Source organism: Thamnophis sirtalis, unplaced genomic scaffold, assembly GCF_051295495.1.
Source record: "Thamnophis sirtalis isolate CommonGarterSnake01/CBP01778 unplaced genomic scaffold, rThaSir2_p1.2 scaffold_6, whole genome shotgun sequence".
Lineage (NCBI taxonomy): Eukaryota > Metazoa > Chordata > Lepidosauria > Squamata > Natricidae > Thamnophis > Thamnophis sirtalis.
In genome coordinates, this window is record NW_028261386.1 from 105356731 (window position 1) to 105384559 (window position 27829).

Genomic DNA, 27829 nt, shown 5'->3' on the forward strand with positions numbered 1-27829 from the left:
TGACTTTGACAAAGTCAATGGGGAAGCTAGATTCCACTTAACAACTGTGTTAACGACTGCAGTGATTCACTTAACAACTCTGGAGAGGTCGTAAAATGGGGATAAGTCATTTAACAACTGTCCTGTTTAGCAACAGAAATTGTCAGGGTTCAGTTGTGGTTGTAAGTCGAGAACTACCTTATGTGTAATTAGATTGTTTAAATAGTGTACATAAACAGAATGTACCAGACATTTTTCCAGACCTTTTGCGGTGGATTCTTACATGGTTTGAGCTGAAGTTACTAATGTTTTTATATAAATGTTTTTAAATTCAAGACAGAGAATGTCAAGTTCATTATCGATGCCAGCTGCTAGCTAACAATCACAAGATGATAAGAACAATATGCAGGGAATTCTTTTCTATTGTCTTGCAATAATCTGGATGCAGCAGCTCCACTTTACACATGCCAAAACGTAGGACGCAATGCAGATTCCATCACTTCAATTTCAGTCTCTTTCCACTCCTGCTTTCCTTTATTTCCTTGTCCTGACAAGAAATTCTGGAGGTCTCAAAACCTTTCAGTCTTTCAGTTGGCCCCATAAATATACTGCTCTATTATATAGTTTGATTTTTTTTAATGGTTATCACAATTGCCTGTCTTCAGCAGTACAAGAGTAGAAACAGTTATGTAGGTTTCTTACTGGGAATTGAACACAGTTTGAAGGTGAGTTTACAATTGTTTTTACCTGTATGGAAGAGAATTTCATACAACTTAGAATAGAGAAGTACCCCTCTTCCATGAGTTTTTCCACATTTCAAAATTCCATTTCACCTTCATTTTCTGGCAATATACCCCATCCAACAATTAAGTAGAACTAGATCTACTACTTGGATCAGTGGTGGGTTCCAGATCCCGTTCCAACCGTACCGGGCCCAGCATCGCCCACATGGAGGCGCGCGCATGCGTTGTAGCTGCCAGCGACGCTTCCGCCTCTGCGATGCTCCAGCTGCTCATTGGAACATCGCGCAGGCACTGTATGCACCATGCGCGGAAACACCGAAGGCTTTAAACGACAGGTAAGGAGCTCAGGTGGGCCCTCCGGAGCACCACCTGCAACCCACCACTGACTTGGATCAATACTTTCCAAATTGATAGATCTGGGCTTGCAGAGTACCAGAAGTTAAAATATTGTGGATTGTGGTTCAATGAAAGGTGTGATATAAATCAATGAAAGTCATAAATGTTTGGAGTGAACCCAGAGCAATTGCAACTGTTTCTGACAAATGAATTTGAAAATGAGTTTAGTGACTACACTTCCATATCATGTTAAACCATGGTTTGATTCACCCTGGTTTAATGAATGAACTCCATTTGACTAAGTTTATAAAATTGTAGACTTATAAGGGAGTCTAGATGATGTCCTCTACCCTAAACCCCTCTCTAGGATAAGGATCCTTGGGTCATTTAATGCTGTCCTTTGTTTGAAAACATTCAATGATGGAACACCCATAACTTTAGAAGGCAGGCTAGTCCACCGTTTAAGAGCTATTATGATCAGCAAACTATTCCTTATTTTGAGATTGGACCTCTCTCTAAAAAAACATTGGTTGTTGCCCTATTCTCAGGCATTACAGAGAATAAATGCATGACTTCTTGTGATGGCTCTTCAAGTATTCAAAGACTGCTATCATGTCTCCCCTTTGTCTTCTCTTAAGGCTTAGACATATCCAATTCTTTTAACATTATTTCATAAGAGTTTAATCTCTAGGGATTTCATTGTCTTTGTTGCTCTTCTCTACACACTCCCCAGTTCTCAGCCGTCTTGTTTGGGGAAAGCAAAACCCAACCTCATATTCCAATTGCTGTCTGACTAATGCTGTGGATCACTTCCATGGTTTTGACATTATACACTGTACCTCTGTACCAGCCTCTGCTGCTGTAGTCAAAAACTACATTGGCTCTTTTGGCAGCTGCAGCACAGTGCTGCCTTGTGCTTAATTTGTGATTTTCCAGAACCTCACAACCACTGCCAAGCCAAGGTACCGATATGAGCATCTCACAATTCACATCCCTGAATAGAATTTTGCTAAACAGAACTCCACATCTTTGAACCTTCAGTCTGTTTTGTGAGATAGTAACAATTTCCCGCCCCCCCTCCACCTCTTGTGTTATCTACAAATACGCTGACCTCCCTTTTATGCCCTCATCTATGTCATTTGTAAATAGGCTGAAGAGCACCGGGTGCAGGGCGGAACGCTTGAGATATTCCACTGCATAACCCTCTTTCATACAACCCATAACCAAATCATATGAAAGCTTCACATGTTTTCTGTGTGTTTTTTACTACTGTGGTGCCCATACAATTTAGCCGTTCTGATTAAAAAGCGTAGCAAAAGCAACCCACTCAAATACTTTCCCCTATGTCTTCAGATAGCAGACGGGCTACTATTAGCAGTAGTTCCCAGGGCTGCCGCCTCAAAAGGAAATCGCTCCGAAAGCCGCATCTTTCACAAGCCTTTTCCAGCGCGCACGCGCGAGCGAGCGACAAAAAAAGGAGCAAGATACTTTTTTCTCCCACTCTGTCCAATCAGAATCTAATAGAGTTGGCTAATCATGATAGCTCCGCCCACTGGATTCATGTTTTCCGGTTGTTTAGCTTGGACCTCTGATAACGCAACGCTTCTGTGCGAAAGCAGCGCTTGTCAGAAAACATCTGGTTTCTTCTGTGAAGAAGAAAGGTATTTCTTCCCCCCCTTCCCCATGTAAGACGTGTGGTTCTTGAAAGCTCCTTTAAGCCAATGATGTACTCAGTCAATTCTTAAGTAATTGCAGGCTTGCACATGAAAAGTACGGTAAGCTGTACTTTACAGAAACATAAGGGTTTTTTTCCCCCAGCCATGGAGGAATTGCTCTTCAATTCATCAAGCCATCAATAGGTCTTTTCCCTCAAATGGCTTCATTCTTGAAAAGTGATGGTGTGTCATTAATATTCATGAAATAAACTTAGTGAGTGATATTTATTAATACACCCAAACTCCTCACAGCATTAAAGTGCTTTGGGGAAAAAAGATATTCTCATATTCGTTCTGTGATTTTTCTTATTTTACTGGAGCAATGACATGTCCAGAGCTACTGATCTTTTGCACTAAAAATAAGCAAACTGTCCGGTGACTCCTTAACAGTTAACATCTTTTTTTTTTTACAGCATATGCTTCTATTAGAACCCAGCTGTTTGATGAATCTCTGAGAAAGCTTTATCTGCCATAAACGCTAGGCAGTTATTAAGGAACAGGAGCTACTCCTTGGAAATGGGGCTTATTTTTGAGTAAGCAAAAGTCAGATTCAAAATCCATAGGAAAGAAATGCCTTTATTAGTCTAACTTAACTTTTATTCACAAGATCTAGCAATCATAAGTCTCTGACGTCAAAACAAGATGTCGAGGAAGCCACAAAAGAGCATAAAGAGAGAGATAGCCTTAGAATAGCTTTGACAGGTTCTTTTTTTTAAAAGGAAACCTCTAACTAAAGTTGTGGTTTTGTTTGAGGGCCCATGGATTGTTCCCCTGTATTTCCATGTGGCTTTCTTACATTGAGCAGCTGATCTGATGTGCTTCTGGCTTGACCAGTCTACTGTTTAATGTATGAGACACTCACATTTGAGAATGGTCAGTTTCTCATTGACAAGAGCTTTCTGTCCTCCTGGCTTGTCTCCCTTCCACCTTTTCCATATGCCAGCAAGACTCACTTTTCATTGGAGATAGAGAGGAGAATGCCTTGTAATCTTATTCTCTTTTGCGAGGAAAAACGTTTTGATAAGAACACCAAAGGAGGCACTTTCCCAAGGGGTGTGTGTGACTGACTGGAGTGCTGCTTTTTGTAAGCCTAGATTGGTCAGCTGTTTGAGGTCAAAGATAGTGAGAACACCTGCAGGTCCATTCCAACTTATTTCGCAAGGTTTGGGTCTGTGTAAAAATAGTGTAAATGTGGCAGTGTGCTTCACCACATCGTTAGGGAAAGAATATTAAAAACTGAGAGAGTAAAATTGTGAGCTTGATTTATTGAATTCTGAATGGCACAAGCTATATCAGGGGTGTCAAACTCGATTTCATGGTGGGCTGCTCATCAGGTTGCATTTGACCTCAGGGAGCTGTGGTGGTGGCCAGGGTGGGTGTGACCAGCTTGATGTCACTTGTGTCACGGTGCCTGTGGCGGTATGAGTGCTCTGGCAGTGAAAATGGGCTTCCAAGCTCCATTTTCAACCACAAAGGCCTCCTGTCGCCCTCTGCCAGCGAAAATGGAGCTCGGGGGTTTTGCATCTTGGAGCGAAGGGAAGGGACGCGACAAAAGCGGGTATGCAAACAGCAACCTTTATTTAGAACAGAGTGACTACGATTCAACGTGGCGTGGTTCGCGCCAAACATTTATACCTCCGGGTTTGAACGAGGAGCCAATGGGGTGTCGAGTAGCTCGACCAATCGGGGCGAGGATTGAACCGGCTCCGCCCGGGAACCAATCAGAAGGGAGTCCTTTATTCCCGCGCTTGGATTTCCCGCGCTAGTATTCAACACCCCTCCCCCCCTAGTCAAAGTGTTCCCTTAGGAAGGGCAAACATAGTCTTGTAAGTAGGTGGGACGGTGACGTTCTCGTCCCGACCTTCGTGGCTCCCCGGCGGTTGTCGTCGGGGGGGGAACCGCCGGCGGAGGTGTGTCCGTGGCGGGGCGTTGAATCTGCGACGCGGTCCCGTGAGATGGCGCTGGCCCCGGGCCCCGTGCCCGATGTCCATTTGCCCGGGGTGGCGTCTCCGTGGCAACAGGAGTGTCCGACAGTGGCCCCGTGCAGTCTGGTTGGGGTGTAGGTTCAGAGTCTCGATAAGGGCTTCGAGGAAGGGAGTAGCCGGGTGAGGCGCGTCTGTCCGAAAAGTTCGTATCGGCTTGTCCCCCGTTCCCCGGGTGGAGGCGGTCCGTTGGGGGGAAGGTCATCGAGGGTGGCTCATGCTGAGAGCGGGTGTCTGAGAGGCTCGGGCCGTCTGTTTCCGCGGGGAGGCGTCGCCTTAACTGGTCCACGTGGCGCCTCCATTGTGTTCCGTCGGCCAGGCCGACCCTGAAGGAACAGGGGCCAGTCAGAGCTGTGATGGTTGCGGGAACCCACCGTGGATCCCCAGAGAAGGAGCGGGCCCATACAGGATCCCCTAACTTAAACGCGTGGGAAGGGAGGGCCCCCAGGTTGCTCGGCAGATCCCCTGCGTAAAGTGGATGGAGCCTGTCTAGGGGGGTTCGCAATCTCCTACCCATCAAGAGCTCCGCGGGACTTTTATTAGTCGTTGGGCAGGGTATGGAGTGCTGGCTCAAGAGGTAAGCCGCCACTCTTTCTTGCCAGTCGCCCTGGTCCATGCGGCCCAAAGCTTCTTTGGCTGAGCGAACTGCGCGCTCCGCCCGGCCGTTACTAGCTGGGTGATAAGGGGCGGTGGCTGCGTGTCTGATTCCTTGTTCGGCCAGGAATTCTTGAAACGTGGTGGAGGTAAACTGGGGCCCATTATCTGAGACTATCACATCCGGTAACCCGTGGGTGGCGAACATCTTACGAAGGGCCCTCACTGTACTCTCTGCTGTGGTGGAGGTCATGATTACCAGCTCCACCCACTTGGAGTAAGCATCGACTACTATCATGAAGTTTCGGCCGTGGAAGGGGCCGGCAAAGTCAATGTGTAAACGGGACCATGGGCCTCTAGGGATTTCCCACTCACGAGGGGCGGCTGTGGGGGGATTCGGCCTAGAGTTTTGGCAGATCCTGCATCGGCCTACGTACTCTGCAATTTCCGAATCTAGCAAGGGCCACCACACATAGCTACGGGCTAAGGCTTTCATTCGCGCTATGCCTGGGTGGTTTTTGTGGAGTGCGGGCAGGATTCGTGCCCGCAGGGCTGTGGGGATCACTACCCTATCCCCCCAGACAAGACAACCCCCGTGAAGGGCGAGTTCGGCTTGTCGTGCTTTAAATGGTCGGAATCCTTCCGCTACCTTTTCCGCGGGCCAACCCCTCAAAACCCATGAAGCTACTTGGGATAGGACGGGGTCAGCCTTTGTGCAAGCTGCGACGTCCGCGGCAGAGACGGGGAGGTCGGATTCGGCGATGGACAAAATAGAGAGAGCGGGCACGTGGGCTGTGTCCGTCTCTGGCAAAGGGCAACGGCTCAGGGCGTCTGCGTGCCCTAGCTGCTTACCCGGACGGTATAACAGCGTATACGAATACGCCGTTAGGAACTCCGTCCAGCGTGTCATGCGGGGAGACAAAATGGGGGGGGTTGGCTTGTCGCCTGCCAGTAGCCCCAGGAGCGGCTTGTGATCCGTGACAAGGGTGAAATTCCTACCATAGAGGTAGTCATGGAACCGCTTAATGCCGGACACTGCAGCCAGGGCTTCCTTATCGATTTGGCTGTAGTTCCGCTCCGTGGAGGAGAGTGTCCGGGAATAGAAAGCTATGGGGGCCTCTGAGCCGTTCGGGAGGGCATGGCTCAGGACCGCCCCTATGCCATAGGGAGAGGCGTCGCAAGTCAGAACTAGGGGCATCCTATCGCTATATTGAATTAGGACTGCCGACGAGGTCAAAATGTCTTTTATAGCCGCGAACGCGTGCGCTTCACGGCTACCCCATTGCCAGGCCGCTGACCGGTCAAGCAGTCGGTGTAGTGGCTCAGCTAGCGACGCCTTGTGGGGAATAAAAGGGGCGTAGAAGTTTAAAAGCCCCAGGAACGCCTGCAATTCCGCCCTAGAGGTGGGTGCAGGTGCGTTTTTGATGGCGGCAACTTTGGAGGGAGTGGGGTGGATGCCTTGGGCATCGATGAGGAACCCCAAGAATTCTACTTTGGGAACAGCAATTTCGCATTTGCTGCGCTTTAGTTTCAGTCCTGCCTCCCTAAAACGTGTGAGAACCTCCCGCAGTATTTTCAGGAGTTCCGAGTGGCTGGGGGCTGCGACCAGGACGTCGTCGAAGTAGGGAACGACGCCTGGGAGCCCGTGGAGCAACCGCTCCATGAGGCTCTGAAAAATTCCCGGAGCAACCGAAACGCCGAATTGGAGGCGGCGGCAACGGAAGGCCCCGCGGTGGGTGACGATGGTCTGGGCTGTAGCCGCATCGTCGTCTACGGGAAGCTGCTGGTAGGCCTGTGCCATATCTAGCTTGGCGAAAATGCGGCCTTGCCCTAAGGAGTGGAGTAGGTGTTGCACTACGGGAACCGGATATGGATTTGCCTGCAGGGCCAAATTGATGGTCGACTTATAGTCGGCACATATTCTCACCGATCCGTCGGGTTTGACCGGGAGGACTATGGGGGTTTCCCAACGGGCGTGATCTACGGGCTCGATTACCCCCTGCTCTATAAGCTTATCAAGTTCGGCGTCTACCTTTGCTCTCAATGCGAAGGGGACCCTGCGTGCCTTCAGCCTAATGGGAGCGACCTGGGGATCGAGGCAGAGGGAAATGGGGGTGCCCTTATAACAGCCCAATTTCCCATCGAACACATCTGCGAACTCATCTAGAACGCTATCTACGGTGAGGGGGACTACCCTGTGCACCCCCTCTATGGTGAGGCCCAAGGCGGGAAACCAATCCAACCCAAGGAGAGCGGGCAGATCGTTCCTGACGATTAGAACTGGGAGTTTCCCCTTAAAGTCTCCGTATTCCACCTGGATGTGGAATATTCCTGCCGTGGGAATCCCATTTCCCTGGTAGTCTAGGAGGGAGACCCCGACGGGGCGCAATTTGCTCTGGGGAACTCCGGGACAAAGGCGGGAAAACAAGGCCCAAGATAGGAGAGAACGGGAAGACCCGGAGTCCACCTCCATTCGACAAAGCTGACCTTCGAGTCGGACGGCGGTGCTGATTTTGCGATCGCCGGCGGGAACGTGGGAAGCCTGGTAGACCACGCAGTCGGCGCCGGAGGGCTGGTAGGTTGAGTGGCAGTCCTCAGCTCGCCTCGCAGGACGTGGCTGTTGGCGGCGTTGCGGTGCCTGGCGCTGGTCGCTGGGCTGCATGAACGATGGGGCTGGCACGAGAGCCCGGCAGACCCTGGCGAGGTGTCCTTCTCCTCGGCAGCGGCGGCAGACGGCGGAACGGAACGGGCAGGATGCGCGGCTGTGGCGGCCGCCGCATCCGCGGCAAGGTGCGTTTGAGACTGGCTGAGCGGGCGTCGGTGGTTGCTGGTGTGGCCTCCGCTTCGGCTGCGTCCTCATTTGTCCGACGGTTTCCTCCTCCTCGTCTTCAGCAGGAGAGAGGTCGTCGACGAGGTTCGTCTGGGTGGAAGGCCCCGCGGCGGTTTGCGCGGGGGTTTTCAGCTGGAGGCGTTCGATGTCGGCCGTGGATTGTTCGGAGAGCTCCGCTGCTCGCGCGGTCTCCACGGCTTGCACCAAGGTGATTTTGTGGTTCCGGAGCATGCGGCTGCGCAAATGCACGTCGCGGACCCCGCATACAAACTGCTCCACGAGGTTCTCCTCCAGGTCTGCAAAATCGCACTGGGCGGCCACTGTGCGCAAAACCTCTAGAAACTGGCTGATGGATTCGTTGGGCTTCTGCACTCGGCGGCGGAAGGTGAAGCGGCGTGCGATCAGAGAGGGTGAGGGAGCGTAGTGGTTCCTCAGCCTGGACATCAGCTCGTCCCACCCAAGTTTGTAGGCTGGCCTCGGGGCGGCCAGGGCTCTCGCAGAGGCGAACATGGAAGGCTCACAGCAGGACAAGAAGAAGCTGCATTTCTCCTCGTCGGTCTGTGCCTGGTTCTTCGATGCGATTAAGTAGCACTCGAAACGCTCCATGAAGCCGTCCCATGATTCTCCGGCGGATCCGAATGGCGCGAAAGGAGGAAGCGCTGATGCCATCGTGGTGAGGAGCCAGAGAGGGGGAGGAAGAGGGCGGAGAAAATTTTGCGTTCGCTGCCGGAGTTCTCCGCCTGAGGATAGCGTTCGTGCTGGTTCAGACACGGTGGCAGCTGGCTTGTTCTTCTCCGTGGTCGCGGGAATCGGTATCCCACCTTCGTCGCCAGTTTTGCATCTTGGAGCGAAGGGAAGGGACGCGACAAAAGCGGGTATGCAAACAGCAACCTTTATTTAGAACAGAGTGACTACGATTCAACGTGGCGTGGTTCGCGCCAAACATTTATACCTCCGGGTTTGAACGAGGAGCCAATGGGGTGTCGAGTAGCTCGACCAATCGGGGCGAGGATTGAACCGGCTCCGCCCGGGAACCAATCAGAAGGGAGTCCTTTATTCCCGCGCTTGGATTTCCCGCGCTAGTATTCAACAGGGGGCCTCCCACACCCCTTGCGAGCTCCATTTTCACTGGCAGAGGCACTGTGGGCCGGTCGTTCGCTGTTTCTAGGGTGGCCCTGTGGGCCAGATCTAAACACCCTGCTGGCCAGATCCAGCCCTCGGGCCTTGAGTTTGACACCCCTAAGTTAGATCAAATGTAGTATTCTAGCTATTACCAAGAGGACGTTCACATGAGGGTCCTTTTGCAGTTTGGAACCTTTCTGGACTTGTCCACTTCCACAATATTGACAGATCCCTAGAACTGGGTGGATGTATTGGTACAGTAGCTTTGAATAGGAAGTCATGATAAATCTTTTGAAACTCTGCAGTACTGTCAACCCATTCTGGTTTCAGCCTACCTCAAATCCCCATAGGTGAAAATTCTATTTTCTCTTCAAGTAGCATTTAATACTTGGGTTTTAGGGCGGTTGACTATTAATTAGATAGTTGATCAACTATCAACTTCATTTTGAAGGCAATGAGAATGGAAATAATGGAAAAATAGAAGTATACCAATTCTTCAACATTATGATGTTTAAGCCTATCACAGTGCTCTTTGAACTGGAACTTTTATATTATTTTGAGCAATAACTTATACAGCCCTTTACATTGGTGTAAAAGGGAATGCTGTGCTGAAATAATTATCCTAAACTAGCAGATGGGGAAAAAACTATTTAAAGAAATTAGTAGTAATTCTTTTTAAAAAAGTGAAATTCATTTGGAAGGAGGACAAATTTTTCAGGCAGAAACTCTTTCACTCTGTTTCTATTTGCCAAGAGAGGAAATAGCAATTGAAAAAGAGAAGTACCGTAATTGTTAGTCCCAATGAATTCAATAATACTTACCAAGAAATAAATATGGGTACTACTGCTGTTGCCCAGAAATCACCGGAACCACTGGAGTGTTGATTCCACATTGTAATATGGAATTTATTACCTTGAATTCAGCTGACTATAGCCTCAATTATTGTATAAATACTGTACACATTTACAAAGATATCCATTAAAATTTTGGAATAAGAGATGTTACACAAATTGTAGAAAAAAAATCTAGTAGTAGTAAGCAAATACAATTGAAATAGAGTTATTTTTAAAAAAATAAATGTAGTTTAGTCCTGTTCATATCTTTCTGTCCCTACACCATTGTTTACTCTGGGTCTATATGGTGTTTTGTGCATTGAATGATGTTCTTTAAAGCTCTTGCCATCAATTCTTTAGTCAATTAAGGCCTTCACATAAGATTTTCCCATAAAATAAGACCTGGACTAAAGTACAATCAGTATTCCCCCCCAAAATAGCCAAGGCATTCTATGCAAAATAGGATCACTAATCTAGTGATTACCTTGCAAACTAATGTATTGTTATATAGTGATTTAGCATATTGTTAGCCATATCCCATTATTTGGGAAGGCACAAGGACACATTCAGGATGTATTATTTAAATAGGATGATGGCAATGGTAATAATATCTAAAAATTCATTCGAAAATCAACGCAAAAGTTCTAGCAGCCAACTAGCTTTGATTCTTCAAGTGAATTGTTTATTTTTTCTTGTCAGATTCTGAATTATAGCTTGTAGATTGTGAATTTTAATCTTTCTGCAGGTTACAGAATGGTGGGAAAGTTGTCTAAGACAGATAATTTCTTTAGCAATAAAAGTCAACTCTCTACATGATCTGTGAATCAGGCCACTGCATATGTTTTCCAGAACAGTTTTCTCCAACCCAGAGGTCATTCATATGTGTGGATTTCAATACCTAGAAGTCCCATGACAGCATTTGTTTTTTCTAATTAATGAAATAAAATAAAGCAAAGCATATTATATATGTGGTTTTAAAATCCCACCTTAATAAAAAAAAGCATGAATGCTTGCAAATAAAACACAAAACTTAATTGGAGGGAAGGGTTTATCTTCAATTTATAAGCCTATATATCAGATGCTCAAAGAGAACTCTGAGAAGAGCCTCAGAGAAGTTTAGAAAGTCCTTCTTTCTTCCAAACCTCTTGCAGTATGATTTTTGAAAGGATGGGTATGGCAGGAATCCACACACATTGAAAAAACTGCTGTATTCTTTCCTAGAAGGGACAAAGAACAAATATTTCAGCTGTTCTTTTAACTGGTAACCCTTTCCAGGTAATATATTTGGGGAATTATCAACTGGGGTTTTTTTCTTGCCAAGTTCGAAGTTCATATTCTTGTTTTGAAGCAAAACAGATCAGTAAAATGGCAAAACTGCATAGAAAGTTCAAGCTTTTCAGCTATTTTTAAATAGATTGCAAAAGGCATCCTGTTCAAGCCCATTAAAAAACTCAACTTGTTTCCTAAACTGCCATCTATTTATATATAAATCAAAGATAAAATCACTGTAGAATCTAAGTCTGGAGCAAAGGTATATTCCAAGATAGTGTTTCTGAAAATATATGTACATTAACCACTTACATGTCAAATTGATACCCAGTGCCACAAATCTCTGCCAAGTTGTCATTTACTACACTTCAAAACAGCAATATTTCAGCTCCTCAATCCCTCCATACTGTTTACGTTGTTGAAGGGATCATCTTCCCTTTTGCAGCCATTGGATACTGAGGACAGGATGGGACCATCATGAACCTCTCTTTGCAGCTGACCAATTGAAAAGTACAAAACATCCCCATGATCGCGTCTACTATTCTGATTCAAGATATAGATAAATACTGCAGATAGAGCCACAGCACATACACACACACACAAATCACAGAAAGAAAAAACAATTTAAAGAAACCACAAAAGTAATGACCCTAACCCTAATGAAATATTTGTTTTAAATGGCTAGCACATGCAAGCAAACATATCCATGTTTTTACTATATGTGCGATTGGACATTTGTAAAATGGGGACAACAACTGAGCATTTATAAGAGAAAGCCTGGCTGTCAAGTCATTATTTACCCTGCATTTCAAATGTTTTTGTTTTCTTCTGTCATAAGTTATGGCATACAAGTTATATGTGACACTGACACACAATGCTGTAGCCGTGAACTGACTTTGGCTGGTTGAGGCTGATATGGGCACATTATTTTTCGCTTCCGTCCCCATTCATTCATTCATTCATTCATTCATTCATTCATTCTCTCTCTCTCTCTCTCTCTCTCTCTCTCTCTCTCTCTCTCTCTCTCTCTCTCTCTCTCTCTCTCTCTCCCCTCTCTCTCCCTCTCTCTCCCTCTCCCTCTCCCTCTCCCTCTCCCTTTCCCTCTCCCTCCCTCCTTCCCTCCCTCCCTCATTATAATGTTAAACAAAGTTTTTTAAATTTTTTGTTACATATTTTAACTTCTTTTATAAACAAAGTGTTGTCCAGTTTTCTCCCTCTTTACATTTTCTTTTATGCATAGTTCATTTTACATCATATTTTCTTTTTACATTTCAGTCATCTTATTTTCATTCCATATTCTTCCACTTAGTTTTAATTTCTTCTTAATATATAAACACTATCATTATTTGCCTCGCTAAATTAATCAAATGTAACATACCATTTCCATCTATTATTCTGTTTTACACTTAATAATGTATATCCTGATTTAATTTATATAGTAAACATTTCATTTTATTAATTATTCACAAGTAATACTATTAATCTATTTCCCTCACATCATATTGAATGTATACCCATGGCTGTATTTACTAGTAAATCCTTTTCTTTCTTTCCTCCATTTTCTCTTAGTTTCTCAGGAACTTTACTTCTCTCATATTCTCTTTTCTCCACCCATTTACCTAGTTTTTCCTCATTATTGTGCCCTGCCAGGCTGGCTTAGGCTGCAAGAAAAAAATGGACACTGTACTTTTTAAACTTGACAACTTTAAGAAGTGTGGACTTCAACTCCCAGAATTCCCTAGCATGTTGATCTACAACAGGGGTGTCAAACTGGTGGCCCAGCCCAGCCCAGCTCCGCAAAGGGGAACACATAGTGAAACATCACATGACATGGCGAGTTTGACTCCCGTGATCTACAATGTCTGATTTAGAAAAAAACTGGTCTAGAATGTCTTGATATTCTAAAAAGGAGTGGATGAAGCATGCTTGACATGCCTTTGGAAAGGAGCAGTCTTCTGATAGACCACTGGGCCTGTTATTAAACATAGGGTTAAAATAAATGCAATCTCTCTCTTTTCATTTGTTACTTTAAGAAAAAAAAATAATTAAGAAAAACTAGTTAAATTCTGCAACATTAACAAAATGTTTTGATAAATTTACTTCATTTCTAAATCAGAGGAAGTGTCTTTTCCATTTCTTAAAACTTTGGCATGTTGATTGTTTATACAGACATCAACTGTATTCATATGTTTTATTGAGCTATCATGATTGTTTTATTCCCATCTGTTGTATTTCACCAATAAACAAAGATAATATCATTAAACAAATGTTCAAGAGTCTTTCACTGGATCCAAGGGGGGAAAAAAGAAAGGGGCTGTGGGCTGATTTAACAGGGAAGAAGCTACATTGCTGGTTCTGCCTCCAAAAACTGTCAACATGTTTTGTTGTTTTTGCCAACAAAGGGTTTGGCACATTTATTACCTTTTTTATGACTTTGGAAGGAAGGATGTGCCATTTTTCTTATTCAGTGCTATTTTGCTGTCCCGCCTGGGATAATTTCAGGTGCAACCACTTGCTAGCAACTCATTATCTTGTAGCAGTATTAACGTGGAATATTCTGGAGCTGGAATAAAAGTGGCAGGTGTTCTCTGCCAGATTCCCTTCTAACTCAAGTGACAGGAAGGCTGATTGATCTATTACAGGCTACCAGTTTTCTGGAGCTTCTGTGTTGTGGGGTGGGGAATGGTCCAGGGCAGTGTTTTTCAACCACTGTGCCGCGGCACACTAGTGTGCCATGACATAGTGTAAGGTGTGCCGTGGGAAAAACACCTTATATATAGTCAATATAGGCACAGAGTTAATTTTTTAAAACATTTTCTAATGGTGGTGTGTCTCGTGATTTTTTTCGTGAAAAAAGTGTGCCTTTGCACAAAAAAGGTTGAAAAACATTGGTCCAGGGTTAAAAGGAGGGAGCTGTCTTAATGCATTGCAGCGTGCCCTGTCAGCAGAAAAACATTTTGGAAACAGAGGGTGGTTTAACTATCACACAGATGACTAGAAAGATAGGTGAAGCTACATTCACCAGGGTGGCCCCTTCTTCCATTGACTGGGATTGATGGTAATTTTTCCTACCTGATGCTGATTTTGGGAGAGAGGAGGAAGGAAGCCAGTGAAATTTGCCAATCTCTCCCCTTAAATTGTCTTGCAGTAAAAATCGTAATTTGCAAGTAATCTGCAAGTCTTCCTTTGGCAGATTCCTTTGGCAGATCAGTTGGGACAGCACAAATTACTTAATGAGTTTTCCGTTGGCTTAGGAACTGGAGGAATGCACTGTACCTCAAGAGCACTTAGGAAGATCTTACAGATGTCCTCTCCAGATCTGGCATGCCCATCTATTGACACCTACGGATTAATGTTGCTTATTAAATTAAACCAGGAAGTTTTGATTCTGCTAGGTAGCTCTTCTTTGAAATGTGACACAGTCCAGATGTGGGCCATTCTTGATGCAGGGATGGGCCGAAAGCAGGTCTGGATGTGCAACAGAAAAACATTGGCAAAGGTTTCTGATTCATTTGCTTTGATAATTCTGTCAACAAAAGAATACTGTTCAAATTAAGCAAGTTGAATAACTGAGAATAGATTTTTGTCTAGCATGCTTTAGAAAGGGGAAGGGAGGAGGCCTGCTGCCTCTGAGCTGCTGGTTTTGAAAAATCTCATAATACTCTGGATGTACCTTGCTTTTTTTCTAGTTGCTTCCAGCTAGTTAACGTGCTTGCACGGGGAACATTGCATGAATACATCAGTTAAGCTTTCCCAAAGTGATGAGTATCATAGGTCACAAGAATAATAAAAAAAAAGAACCACCACAGTCCTCCAATTATTTACTTACAAAAACCTTGAAGAAGCAGTTTCAACCGAGTAAATAACATGTGCCTGACCTAAGAGTAGGTCTCTGAACACCTCTGTTGATTCTTTTAGTCAAGGACACAGTGTCAGCATAAGGCCCCTTGCTGGTTTTTTCCCCATGTGCTGTGTTATGTGTTGATTTTTTTTGAACCGGAGTTGAATCTTTTGCAGTTTGTGCTGATCTTTGATTTTAAGCAAATAATGACTGGCTTTGTCTCAGCTTAAGGAAGAGAATGTATCAATGCTGCCCCTAACTGCCAAGATAGCTCAAGTTAGCGAGGTAGGAAAAGTTGTTTTATCTTACTTTTTGATTTGGTACTTAAATACAATCGTGCCAGCTACAAGCAGCCAGCTCCCGCTCTTAAACTACTATTTATTGAATAAGACAAAATAGGTTTTATTTGCACAGCACGTTAACTAATAAATAATAGTTTACGGATCACAATTGCTGGTTTTATAAAACATATAAAACCATAATACGGTGAAACATGGGAACTAACCTCACCATTGATATGAAAGATAAGAGTGGTGCAAAGAGCCATGGAAAGATACATGCCTGGCATCAGAAGACAAGATAGAAAGATGTGCACATGGCTTAGAGAACAAATGAAAGTATAGGATATCAGCAAGAGAATAAAAGAATCGAAATGGAAATGAACGGGTCACATAGGAAGAAGAACTGATGGCAGGTGGACCAAGGCGGTCATAGAACAGATCTCATTTGATAAAAAGCGTCCATGAAAGAGATCTAAAACAAGATGGATCAATGACATCAGCAAGTATTGCGGGCTCAATTGGGAAAAGAAAGCTTAGGACTGTATCGATTGGAAACATGCAGAAATGGCCTTCATCCTACAGTGGATAGACAATGGCTAAAGTGATAATGATGTTGATGATGATGAAAGCAAAAGAAAAATTACCTTGTGGCAGATCATAATGCAACTGGTTGCCAGTTGCCAATGTAATTTTCTCCAAATAGGATCATTCAGTCAAGCTTATGAATGGTCACATTCTCTTCATCCCATCAGGACAGTCTATGGCTTTAGAACTCCTACATACCTTTCTGGTTTTTTTTTTGAGAATTAAATATGTCTACTAGAATTAGTTGAAATATTATAAAAAGTTACATGGTGTAAGTAGTTTTGAAATCTGAAATTTAATAAAATTTGTATGCCGCCCACTCCATTGGGACTCTGGGCGGCTTACAGACAAGATAAAAAGCATTAAAAAAATTAAAGATAAAAAAAATACAGTTGTTAAAATTGCACACCATCCATTCTGTCTAAGTGGGGCTGGACATTGATCAACAGCCCCAGGCCTGCCGGAACAGCCAGGTCTTGGTGGCTTTTCAGAAGGCCGGGAGAGTGGTAAGGGTCCGGTAATCATTTTAGCAACAGTATTTTTTAGCTTGCACTCAACCCCTAGTGACTTCAAGGCTATGTTGAGTAGATTGCTTGGCAACCAATCGTGTAGGCGCCTATTCTTCAAATTCATACCCCTTCTTCCTCTTTCTCTTAGCAGAACATGGCCAAGGCAAAGATTGTCATCGTTGGGGCTGGTCTGATCGGTTTATCCACCGCTGTGTACATTTCAGACTCCATTACAAACTGCACTGTGTCTGTCATAGCTGATAGATTTTCTCCTAACACGACCAGCGATGTTGCTGCAGGGATGCTCATCCCACATCTTTATCCAGGCAAGCAAAATTTACATTTCAGAAAGCAAAATCTGAAGTTGCCCAAGTATTTATATTATGTCTACTTTTTTCCCAATTTTTACTTTGTAGCCCAAAATCAATTTTCTAGGAAGTACAGCTGCGGTTTTAAGAGACATTTTTTCCAGCCTCTTAACTGGTACATTTTGAGTAAGACAGCTGGAGCTGCTGTAATTTATTCAGAAAGAAACGATATCTGCTTATCTTTAAGACTAGATGCCTTTCTAAAATTTCCAGAATAACTCCATGCTCTATGATGGTACAAGCTATTACTTTTTCCGGACAGTGTTATGGTCTATCTTAACTTGAATCTAGAGAATAATAGTATCCTGACATTTTACACATGCCATTCTAGTTGTACATATGTTATATTCCATGACACAATTGTGATGATAATGATGACAGTGATGATACAAATTGTGTTTGGCAATAGGTTTCCAACACATGGTATAGGTTCCCCTCACACATATGTGCTAGTTGTTCCTGACTCTTGGGGGCGGTGCTCATCTCTGTTTCAAAGCCAAAGAACCAGTGCTGTCCGTGGTCATGTGGCCGGCATGACTAAACGCTGAGGGCGCATGGAACACTGTTATCTTCCCACCAAAGGTGGTTCCTATTTTTCTACTTGCATTTTTACATGCTTTCGAACTGCTAGGTTGGCAGAAGCTGGGACAAGTAACGGGAGCTTACTCCGTTACGCGGCACTAGGGATTCAAACGGCTGACCTTTCTGATTGACAAGCTCAGCGTCTTAGCCACTGAGCCACCACATCCCTTGCTTCCACACATGCATATATTCTACAATTGGCCTATATGGGACTTTCCTATTTCATCTATAAAAGTTCACATGATTTTGATTTAAGTTCCTCATTTCTTGCATTAGACTCTACAAAGAGGGAGTCTCAATTAGGTGAAAATGTGATGCTGGCTTGTTGCACTCGATCTCCTTCTAACAAGTAATTAATTTAGTCAGATTCTGAATGGTATCAATAACAGAATAACCAGGAGTGGGAGAAGCTTTCTTGGAGCCATTTTTTTTAAAACTTAGGATACTCTTTACTGTTGCCCTCATTTTGTGAGAAAAATGTAACACACTTAAAGGATTTACACTTTCGTTGTTTAGAAATTACAAATGGGATGGCTTACATTCCCTCTACAATCACCAGGCCAAGGCTGCCTCAAAGGTTGCCCACTGTGTCTGCCATTGTGCCTCAATGACTACGCAACAGCCTCTTCTTTATTCTGAATTCTTGTCCAGAGGGTAGGACAAGAAGTAATGGGTGGAAGCTTGTTAAACAGAGACCCAATCTAGAAGTAAGGGGAAATTTTCTGACAGTGAAAACAATTGATCAATAGACTAGCTTGCCTCCCGAAGTTGTGGATGCTCCATCATGGGAGGTTTTCAAAAATAAACTGGACAGCCATTTGGGATCATATAAGGCTCCTGACTTGAGCAGGGGTTGGAGTAGAAGACCTCCCTGGTCCCTTCCAGGCATATGATTCTATGTTCTATAAATTCTGTAGCTACATCTGCATCTAAACATATGTACTAGCTGTCTATCTTGGGAGCTAGTAGCTCCTGTTTTCAGCTGCATTTGTAGTTAGGACTCACAGGAAGAATCCAGCATCATTTTGTGTAATTAGCCTCTATGTCCATCATGGAGAACCTATGGGATGTGTGCCAGAAGTGGCATGCAGAGCCATCTCCGGGCACGCCAGCTGTTGCCTGTTGCGTGTGGGAGCGCTGGAAACCAGAAGAGCAGCTCCCTGGCATAAATGTGCGCCCCGGGAAGCTGAGCTTCCAGTTTCCAGCACCGCATGCACGCCAGCCAGCTGGTCTTTGCACATGCGGGAGCACCAAAAAGAGGAAGAGCAGTTCCCTGGCGTGCATGCATGCACTGGGAAGCTGCTCTTCCGGTTTCCAATGTTCTCCCCCCACGTGCTTGCGTGCTCCCATTTTGGCATTCGGTGCCGAAAAGGTTCACCAACACTGCTCTATGTCATGGTTCCGAGTAGTGGCCCAATCACTCTATGCAAACCAAACTATTGTCACATATCACTTTATTCCACATGTTTAGCAAAATGTGGAGAAATGGATCATAAGGAAGAGTTCTGCTCTTGCTGAAGGAGAGGAGTGAGAAAAGACCATGGTGATTCCTCTTTCTCCTCTACAACTCCTTGTCGTTTGGGAAAATGTGTCCTGGAGGTCTGGATGACCTCCCAAAATAGGATGAATAGTATGGAGATTTGGGGGCTGAGATGTTTCACAGACCCCATCTTCGTCCCTTGCTTCCTGTGTGGAATCTGCTTGATTCTCAAAACCTTCTCTTAGCAGTTTGTATCCAATACATAAATTTCAGTGCAGCCCATTTTATGTCTGCTTTTTCTGGATTTTCTTAAAATGCTTTCCCTCCATTTGAAATGTGTTTTCTTTCTTCTCTACAGGCACACCTGTTGATCAGCAGAAGCAGTGGTTTAGGGAGACTTTTGACCATCTGTTATCCATCTGTAATTCCTCAGAGGCCTCAGAAGCTGGGATTCACTTGGTATCTGGGTGAATATAGAGTTCATTAATGCTTTTGTGATTTCTTTCAGTGTTGTGCTGAGCAAGCTTCTTTATTAGGACAAATTTGGGAGGCATATAATACTGGGGTGGGGGGCAGGAGAGAACGTCTTGAGTTCTGCAGAAGAAAAACAGAACACAAACATTTATTTTAGATTTATATCTCGTAATCCTTAAACTGGGTTCAGAATTTATTTAGGAAAACATTAATATGTTGTAGTAGCACTTGTTTTTCCCTTTTAAAAAAAAAAGCAAGTTTCAGTTTTCAAAAGCTTACCTTTGGCCTATGATTTTTATAATGTGCTGTTGATATATATAAGAGATTCACTGACTTTTCACAGTACTTTATATTCAAAGGCAGCAAGTAACATCAGAAGATAGAATTGCTCTCAAGTCCTGCCTCTGGCCTTCCAACAGTGCATCTGTTTGGTGACTATGAGAAATAGGATGCGGTACTAGATTGATCTTGGCTACATTTAGTTGGACCTCTTTGTTCACACAGAAAGTTGTGATGGAATTGGGAACTTTGAGATGGGCTGAGCAGAGGGAGAGGAGAAAATCTGAATGACCATATAATGAGCAGTGGCGCAGTGGTTAGAGTGCAGTACTACAAGCTACTTCTGCTGATCACCGGCTGCCAGCAGTTTGGCAGATCGAATCTTGCTAGGCTCAAGGTTGATTCAGCCTTCCATCCTTCCGAGGTCGGTAAAATGAGGAGCCAGATTATTGGGGGCAACATGCTAACCAGTGGTGGGATTCAAATTTTTTTACTACCGGTTCTGTGGGTGTGGCAGGGGAAGAATACTGTAAAATCTCCATTCCCTCCCCACTCCAGGGGGAAGGTTATTGCAAAATCCCCATTCCCTCCCGATCAGCTGGGACTTGGGAGGCAGAGAATAGATGGGGATGGAGCCAGTCAGAGGTGGTATTTACCGATTGTCTGAACTACTCATAATTTCCAGGTTCTCCAGAACTGAACCTGCTGTATACCACCTCTGATGCTGACTCTGTAAACCACTTTTAGAGGGCTGTAAAGCACTGTGAAGCAATTGTTCAATTGCAGAAGTTTGGACGCCCTTGCAGTCAATACTTTGAGGCACTGTTTTTCTGAGCACCTTGTGTGCCGTTCAGGGTCAACTAAGTGACTTCCCTGCTCCCTAGAGCAGTCCTTGGTTCACATCTGCTATCCTTCTTCTATAGCTGTAAGATGGCAAGGTTGTTCTGACCTAGGTTTCCCGAGAGCATGAAGCAAACTCCTTGTTCCAACAAAAAACCCTTTTATTAATTTACTGTGAATTCTGCTGATTCACATTCAGCAAAGTCTTTCAAGGGAGCCTTCCCCAGACTCCAGGACTGGCCCATGTTCCTCCCCAACCTCCTCACTGTCCAAATCTGCTGCCAGCTCCGTAGGTTGCTGGCAGGCCACAACAAAGGTTGCCAGGGGAGACTTAACTCCAGTCGCACTCATCACCAAGAGGCAGCACATGACCAGGGTCATCCTTATTTGGATTCCTCAGATGTAAGTAACCGGATTTATTCTGTGGGATTTGAACCCTTCACCAGGAATTAAACTCATAGACCATCACACTTTTAGATGATCGCATATGGTGCGTTGGCTTTAACAGCTACCCAAGTCCTAAGGCTCAACAGTTGTAGGAAAGGATATCTAGAAGTTCCTTGAGAACAATAGCAATAGCAATAGCAGTTAGACTTATATACTGCTTCATAGGGCTTTCAGACCTCTCTAAGCGGTTTACAGAGTCAGCATATTGCCCCCAACAATCCGGGTCCTCATTTTACCCACCTCAGAAGGATGGAAGGCTGAGTCAACCCTGAGCCGGTGAGATTTGAACAGACGAACTGCTGAACTGCAGTCAGCTGAAGTAGCCGGCAGTGCTGCATTTAACCACTGCGCCACCTCGGATAAATGTATATACAATCCACTTTGCCTTAAGCTCTCCAAGCAAAAAAATAACAGATGTTATTCCACACATGGGAAGTCCTGTAAGACTCCATATAGCTCTAGCAGAGGTTTTTCTTGGTCTCCCCATGCTTGGTTTTTCCTTGGCTTTGGTAGTTAAGTTTAATATTTTTAAAACAGTATTTTTCCTGGTTGAACTTGCTGCTTGGAATCATTTAGAAATACACTTCTCTTCTTTTATAAGCATGGATTGTCTTTATTTCCTAAGGCTTAGATAGATGTTTAGAGGAGCTCATGTTTATTGAAAATAGGCAATTGCAACCTGAGAGGTTAAAAAGATTAGAATGGCTAACTGTAGCCTACTGAATCATTGACTTCTTCTAGTCTGATTAACAGTTTTATAGTGACAACAGTAACAAAAACAATGAAGTAGCACTGAATCAATTAGTATGGTATCCAAACTTCTATATCAATATGTTCACTGTTTTCTTATTTTGAACAGTGAATAGTAAATATGTATTCAAATTTGCAGAAATATATGTTTAATTATGGAATATGTAGAAGCTGTGGAAGCTTCTATTTATTTAAAGATAATTAAAACAGACACTTTGACTGGTGGTGCCTAAATATCATATTAACATGTGGCTGAAGAAGTCAACTTTGCTTGTTTTATTTGGTGAATTTTTAAAAGCTTGCTTTTGAAAAAAATATTTCAGGGTGGGGAGAGACCATTAAGACCAAGAATGTCTGTGTTTTACACCCTTATTCTCTTAAATATGAACAAGCTGGCAAATATTTAAGGACATTCCTGAGGAGAAGATGCCATTCTGGTATGATGTGGTTCTGGCCTTTCGCTCAATGACTGAAAAGGAGCTGAAGAGATTTCCACAGCACAAATATGGTCAAACTTTTACCACACTGAAATGTGACTGTCCATCGTATTTAATTTGGCTGGAGAAAAGGTATGGGTTTTTATTCACTTTTTTTTTAGGTTGAAATCAGCACTACAGTAAAGAAATATGACCTAAAACTTTTGGCGCATTTTACACTTAATCCTTTGTTTTCCCAATTCATTGGTCCTTTCCTGTCAAACTCATATAATAATGGAACAGGATAAGGCCTAGTTTTTAGGTCTGTCTATTGTGGTGGTCTAAATCCCAGCAAGCAAATAAAATATAATCTCTTGTCAGTTAAGGCTTCCTTTTTGATCACACCTCTTTATAATATAGTATTTACAGATTAACTTTTACATGGAGATTCAGGGATAAGTGGGGATTTTTTTAAAAAAAGTCTACAGGCTACTATTAATGGGTTACTGTAGGGAGGTAATTTAGAAAGATGTCCCACCAAGAGTATAATTCCTCTCCCTCAGACCGATGACTTTAAAAGCAGGAATCAGTAATTGTGCCACTCTGCACTGACATATTTTCTATATGTGTGTTTCTCTTTGCCACCATATAGTACATAGGATCCAACAAAATCAGAGGAATTAGAATATAAGATATGGCAAAGTTAGACAAAAACAGTTGCTACACCACCAAGCATTCAGCATTCAGGAGAAAGCTTCAGATTCCAAAGATGTAACATTTTGGTGTCTGTCCTTTTGTCAAATAAGCAAAGTGCACTGTTCAACGAGTGTCAAGTAAAAGATCATTTATTAGGGATCTTAATGTGCCTGAATTAATTTAATTGTGTTCTAAATCACTACAGCAAAGTACTTTATCTTGGAACTTTGCATTAACCAGATCTCCAGCTTGAGGCATTTGATTGCATTGAGCCTATTATTTGACACCCTCTATTAGTGCAACCCTATATAGGCAGTTTATAATCCTGGGTTATAATTTATTTTGATTATACCTTCCGATTTAACTCTGAATATGAATTCAGCTGTATATGAATTAAGACATCCATGGTGAAAATTTCAATGGTGTACACATTGGAATTCAGCCAAAGACCCTGAAGTTCTTAAAAACAGAACAACATATGGGAAGATCGCAAAGGAAGGACTTTGTAATTTGGAAACCCTTGTAAAAATGTAAGAATGAGGATGGCAATTGTATGATGAAAGCTTTGTCCAGAGACTACCCCAGATTCATTTATCCTGGCAGCTTCTTTTAACAGTGATTGTAGAAACTGAAGATCACGCCTGTTGGAGCAGACCAATCTCTTTGCTCTGGCAATGGTGAAGCCAAACTCGCGAGATGCCATCGGGCAGGATGTGAAGATAATTGCTCTCTACCATTGTTGGCTTCCATGAACTGGCTAATATGTCAGTGTCTAGATTTAAAGTGTAATCCTTTCAACAACATTAGTAGCCTTATTCTTTTATGTAAATTGGTGGCTGTAACCACAACCTGTAGAAGGGTGCTGCATCAGGAGTGAAATCAACTTACCTTTGCTACTGGTTCACAAATCTATAGCCTCTGCATTTTGACGCATGCACAGAGTGTCAAAAACGGGACGTGATGACGTCTGGGTGGGTGGGTGGAGCCTCCCGCCACCACCGCTACTGGTTTGCCCGAACCGGATAGAACTGACTGAATTGCACCACTGTGTTGCATGGATTAAGAGTGATATAGGAACAAAATGCTACCTTAAATCTATCCGGGATTACCAATCATTCAATTTTATTTGGTGATGTTGGATTCTAGCTGGATATTAATGTGTGCTCGGAAATGATGCTCTTCTTTTTCTCCAGGAATAGTGTAGCATTTACATCTGCACCTGTTTCTAGACCTAAGCAAGTGACCATCATTTCATCTTACATCAAGGAGAATTTTTATGCCTAAAATAATATATGCATCATCTGGTTTTTAGTCATGAATTTATCAGCCTCCAACATGCTGGGCAGGCTGATGTTTGTGATTTTTCCCAGCCTGATGTTGCTTGGTGATAATGCTGACTAGAGAGGACAGGAGTGGTGGCCCAACATATCTAGAGGCACTTTCCTCTGGAAGACAGCTTTTGTGTTATAGGCCAGAGATGCCTTTTAAATATTTGGTCATTTTTACAGTTTTGCATTCGAGAGTGAGGTGACGGAGAGCACAAGTCAAATATTACCAACAATTAGCTGGTCATTGGGTTGTATTGTTGTTTTGTACACTGTATTCAGCTCTGGGCTTCTTGTTTTACATTAACTATCCGTGAGTGCTTTTTCTTCTTCTCCCAATCCTACCTGCTGTCTCCTGGGACACACAGGCCCTGTCATGTTTCATTTTTTAAACAACACTGAACATAGTACTGAGGCTCCGTGAAGCTACAGGATCCATTTAATATTTGTCAGGTGGTCTTGTGGGCAGAGACTTTGGTTGCCTCTCATTTCTGTTTTACTCTTTTGTGATTTCCCACAGGAGTTTCCCTTCCTCGGTGCAATGCCCTGACACAAATCCATTGCAGGGAGGGCTGATCAGCTTCCTTGAACGATGGCATAGGTCCAGTGAGCTGAAAAACATGATTACAATTTCTGTTGATAAATGTGCTGTTTATTAAACATCATTTCAGTGTCCTAACCACTATTTCTGGTACTTTATCAAAAGACACCCCAAGGGAATCAGTCATAAACTACTTGGCTGGAATGCATGAACCACCAAATTGGCTAATAAGAATTTTCATTGGGAGGGCAGCCCCTGCTACGAAGGTGACGTTGCTTGCAAGCATATTCAGTTATAAAAAGTTCTGCCAAGTTCAAATCTTAAAACAATTGCATGTTGGCACAAACTGAGAAATGGAAAACTAAGATTGAACTTTAAGAAATATGCTCTGTGACGATATTGTGTAATGTCCAACAAAGATTCACATGCTTCATTAAGCAGTCCAGGACTTTGGTTCTGGGTAGCAGGAGTTCTTTCATCCATATTAAGTTGTAATTGTTGCTTTTTATTAACTGAGAAGATTTCCCAAATCAGACTTCTCAGAATGTGGGGATTGTGTTTTTGAGCAGAAACCCAATAGCACTTTTAGGATCCCAATCCATATCATAAAGAAGAATAGAAATTTCTGTGAATTTCTTCTGCAGAAATGAAAATTTGGGATATTTTGGCTTGAGAACGAAACTAACATTTGCCGAGAAACAAACTGAACAAACACACGCAAACTCAGATCTAATCAGAATATCCGTCCTCTGCTGTCTGACATACTGCAAAGACAAAGTGGCACAGGGAAACTTTTATTCCCCAGGGATTTCCTTATAATTTTCATAAAATTCAGACTCCGTTTGAAACAGATTTTTTTGCAGTTTGAGGCTGGATGCATCAGTTTGATGACACTTCTATCTTACACAGTGTCTGCAAACTTAGTTTCACAATTGCCATGTGGTATTAAGCCCCAATAGACAAAACTCTAGCATTTTTGTGGAAACAGAAAACTCGGTGTGATTCTTTGGATCCTGACTGCATGTTTTTGTGAATCCCCATTAAAGAAGGGAGCCAGTTCTGGTGGCAAGGGGAACCTATAATTAGCTAGAAAGTTCCTGTACACTATTAAAAAACTTTTTTTCACTCCAAAAACACAAACTCTTCTTTTTTTGGAAAACAATGCCACCAATCATAATTTTAATTGCAGAGTAGAATAGAGTAGAATACAATAGAATACAACAGAACAGAACTGAAAGGGACCTTGGAGGTCTTCTAGTCCAGCCTCCTGCTCAAGCATGGAGCACCCATGATTTCTCAAGGCAAACTGTTCCAGTGGTTAATTGTACTCACTGTTAGGAAATTTATCCTTATGATTACTTCTCTCTCTGATTAGTTTCCAACCATTGTTTCTTATCCTACCCTCTGGTGCTTTGGATAATAATTTGGCCCCCTCTTCTTTGTGGCAGCCCCTCAAATATTGGAATACTGCTATCATGTCACCCCTTATTCTTCTTTTCTTTAAACTAGCCTCAACATTTTTTTTTGTACTATGGTGACCAAAATTGGTTGCAGTATTCCAGGTGTGGGCTTACTAGGGTTTTATAAAGCAGTGCTAATACTTCATGTAATCTTGATTCTATGCCACTGTTTATACAACTCAGGATTGTATTAGCATTTTGGGCTGCTGCTGCACACTGCTGGCTCATATTTAAGTGATTGTCCCCTAGGACTCCAAGGTCCCTCTCACAATTACTGTTTTTGAGCCATGTCTCGCTTAATCTGTACCTTTGATTTTTTTTCCTGCCTAAATGTAAAACTTTGCTTTTCTCGAGGTTAAAATTCATTTTGTTGGATAGTTTGTCAAGATCTTTTTGGAGCTTGTCTTCAGGGTTGTTGGTTATTCCTGCCAGTTTAGTGTCATCTGTAAATTGAATACCAAATTTTCAGGAATAAGGTATCACATCATTCTGATGAGTGCCTTTCCTTATTAGTCGAACTTGTAGCTCAAAGCTGATAACAAAAGGCAATAAGATACAGTACATCCTGCACTGTTTTTGTACATACATGCTTCCTTTTTGTTGTTATTTTGATGGGATTTGTGCCATCTGGTAGAAACAGTAATGACATCATAATGCAAATGATCTGAATTACATTGTTTGCATCCTGTGATATAATATGGTACAAATGAGGCACAGTTCAAAATGTGCTCATGTCATGATGTTGTGACACGTGATGACCCACGGACACACATATGTGATTTGGGCTTCCCTTTACTCACTTCAGTTTTGCATTTCAAATTTGTGATCTCATGCTTTGAACTATCTGATCTAAGTAAAACCATTAGCCGTAGAGGATTCAAAAATGCCGTATTTTAACCTTTGATGTATTCTTTATAGACTGAAAGAAAATGGAGGCCAGGTGCATGCAAGGAAAATAGAAGATCTTTGGGAGCTACACCATGATTTTGACATCATAGTAAACTGCTCAGGCATTGGTTCCCGAAAACTTACAGGGGATCTAGAGCTATACCCCACCAGAGGGCAAGTTCTCAAGGTTCATGCTCCTTGGATCAAGCACTTCATTCGTGATGGTGATGGTTTGACCTACATCTATCCAGGGATACATAATGTAACATTAGGTGGGATAAGAGAAAAAGACAACTGGAATTTGTCCCCGGATCCCATTATCAGCAAAAACATATTTGATAGATGCTCCACACTTGAGCCTTCACTTCGGACAGCTGAAAATATAAAAGTGAGGGTGGGCCTGAGGCCATCTCGGTCAGCTGTGAGAATACACAAGGAAGTGCTGACTCACAAGCGTGAGAAGTTGCTGGTGGTTCACAATTATGGCCATGGGGGAGGAGGTTTTTCAATACACCAGGGTACTGCCAAGGAGGCAACTCAGCTGGTTAAGGAGTGCCTTGAAACCCTGGCAATACCTGGGTGTAAGGCAAAGCTGTAAGTAGGAAAGGAATATTTCTCTTTTGATCCAGTAGTCTAGCCCAGTGGTTTCCAACCTTTGCAAATT

At 43.3% G+C, this 27829-nt stretch overlaps 1 protein-coding gene across 2 annotated transcripts; it reads left to right on the top strand.

The window, feature by feature from the left end:
* Positions 1 to 434: 434 nt before the first annotated feature.
* DDO (D-aspartate oxidase) lies at positions 435 to 27829 on the top strand. 2 transcript variants are annotated; one of them, XM_014062567.2, is made up of 5 exons: positions 435 to 2719; positions 16768 to 16945; positions 19408 to 19516; positions 22232 to 22408; positions 27196 to 27829. In XM_014062567.2, the coding sequence occupies exons 2-5, from the start codon at positions 16774 to 16776 to the stop codon at positions 27761 to 27763; spliced, it is 1026 nt and encodes a 341-aa protein (XP_013918042.2). In that variant the 5' UTR covers positions 435 to 2719; positions 16768 to 16773; the 3' UTR covers positions 27764 to 27829. The 2 variants fall into 2 exon arrangements, with proteins under 2 accessions (XP_013918042.2, XP_013918043.2); XM_014062568.2 differs by having other exon boundaries at positions 16771 to 16945.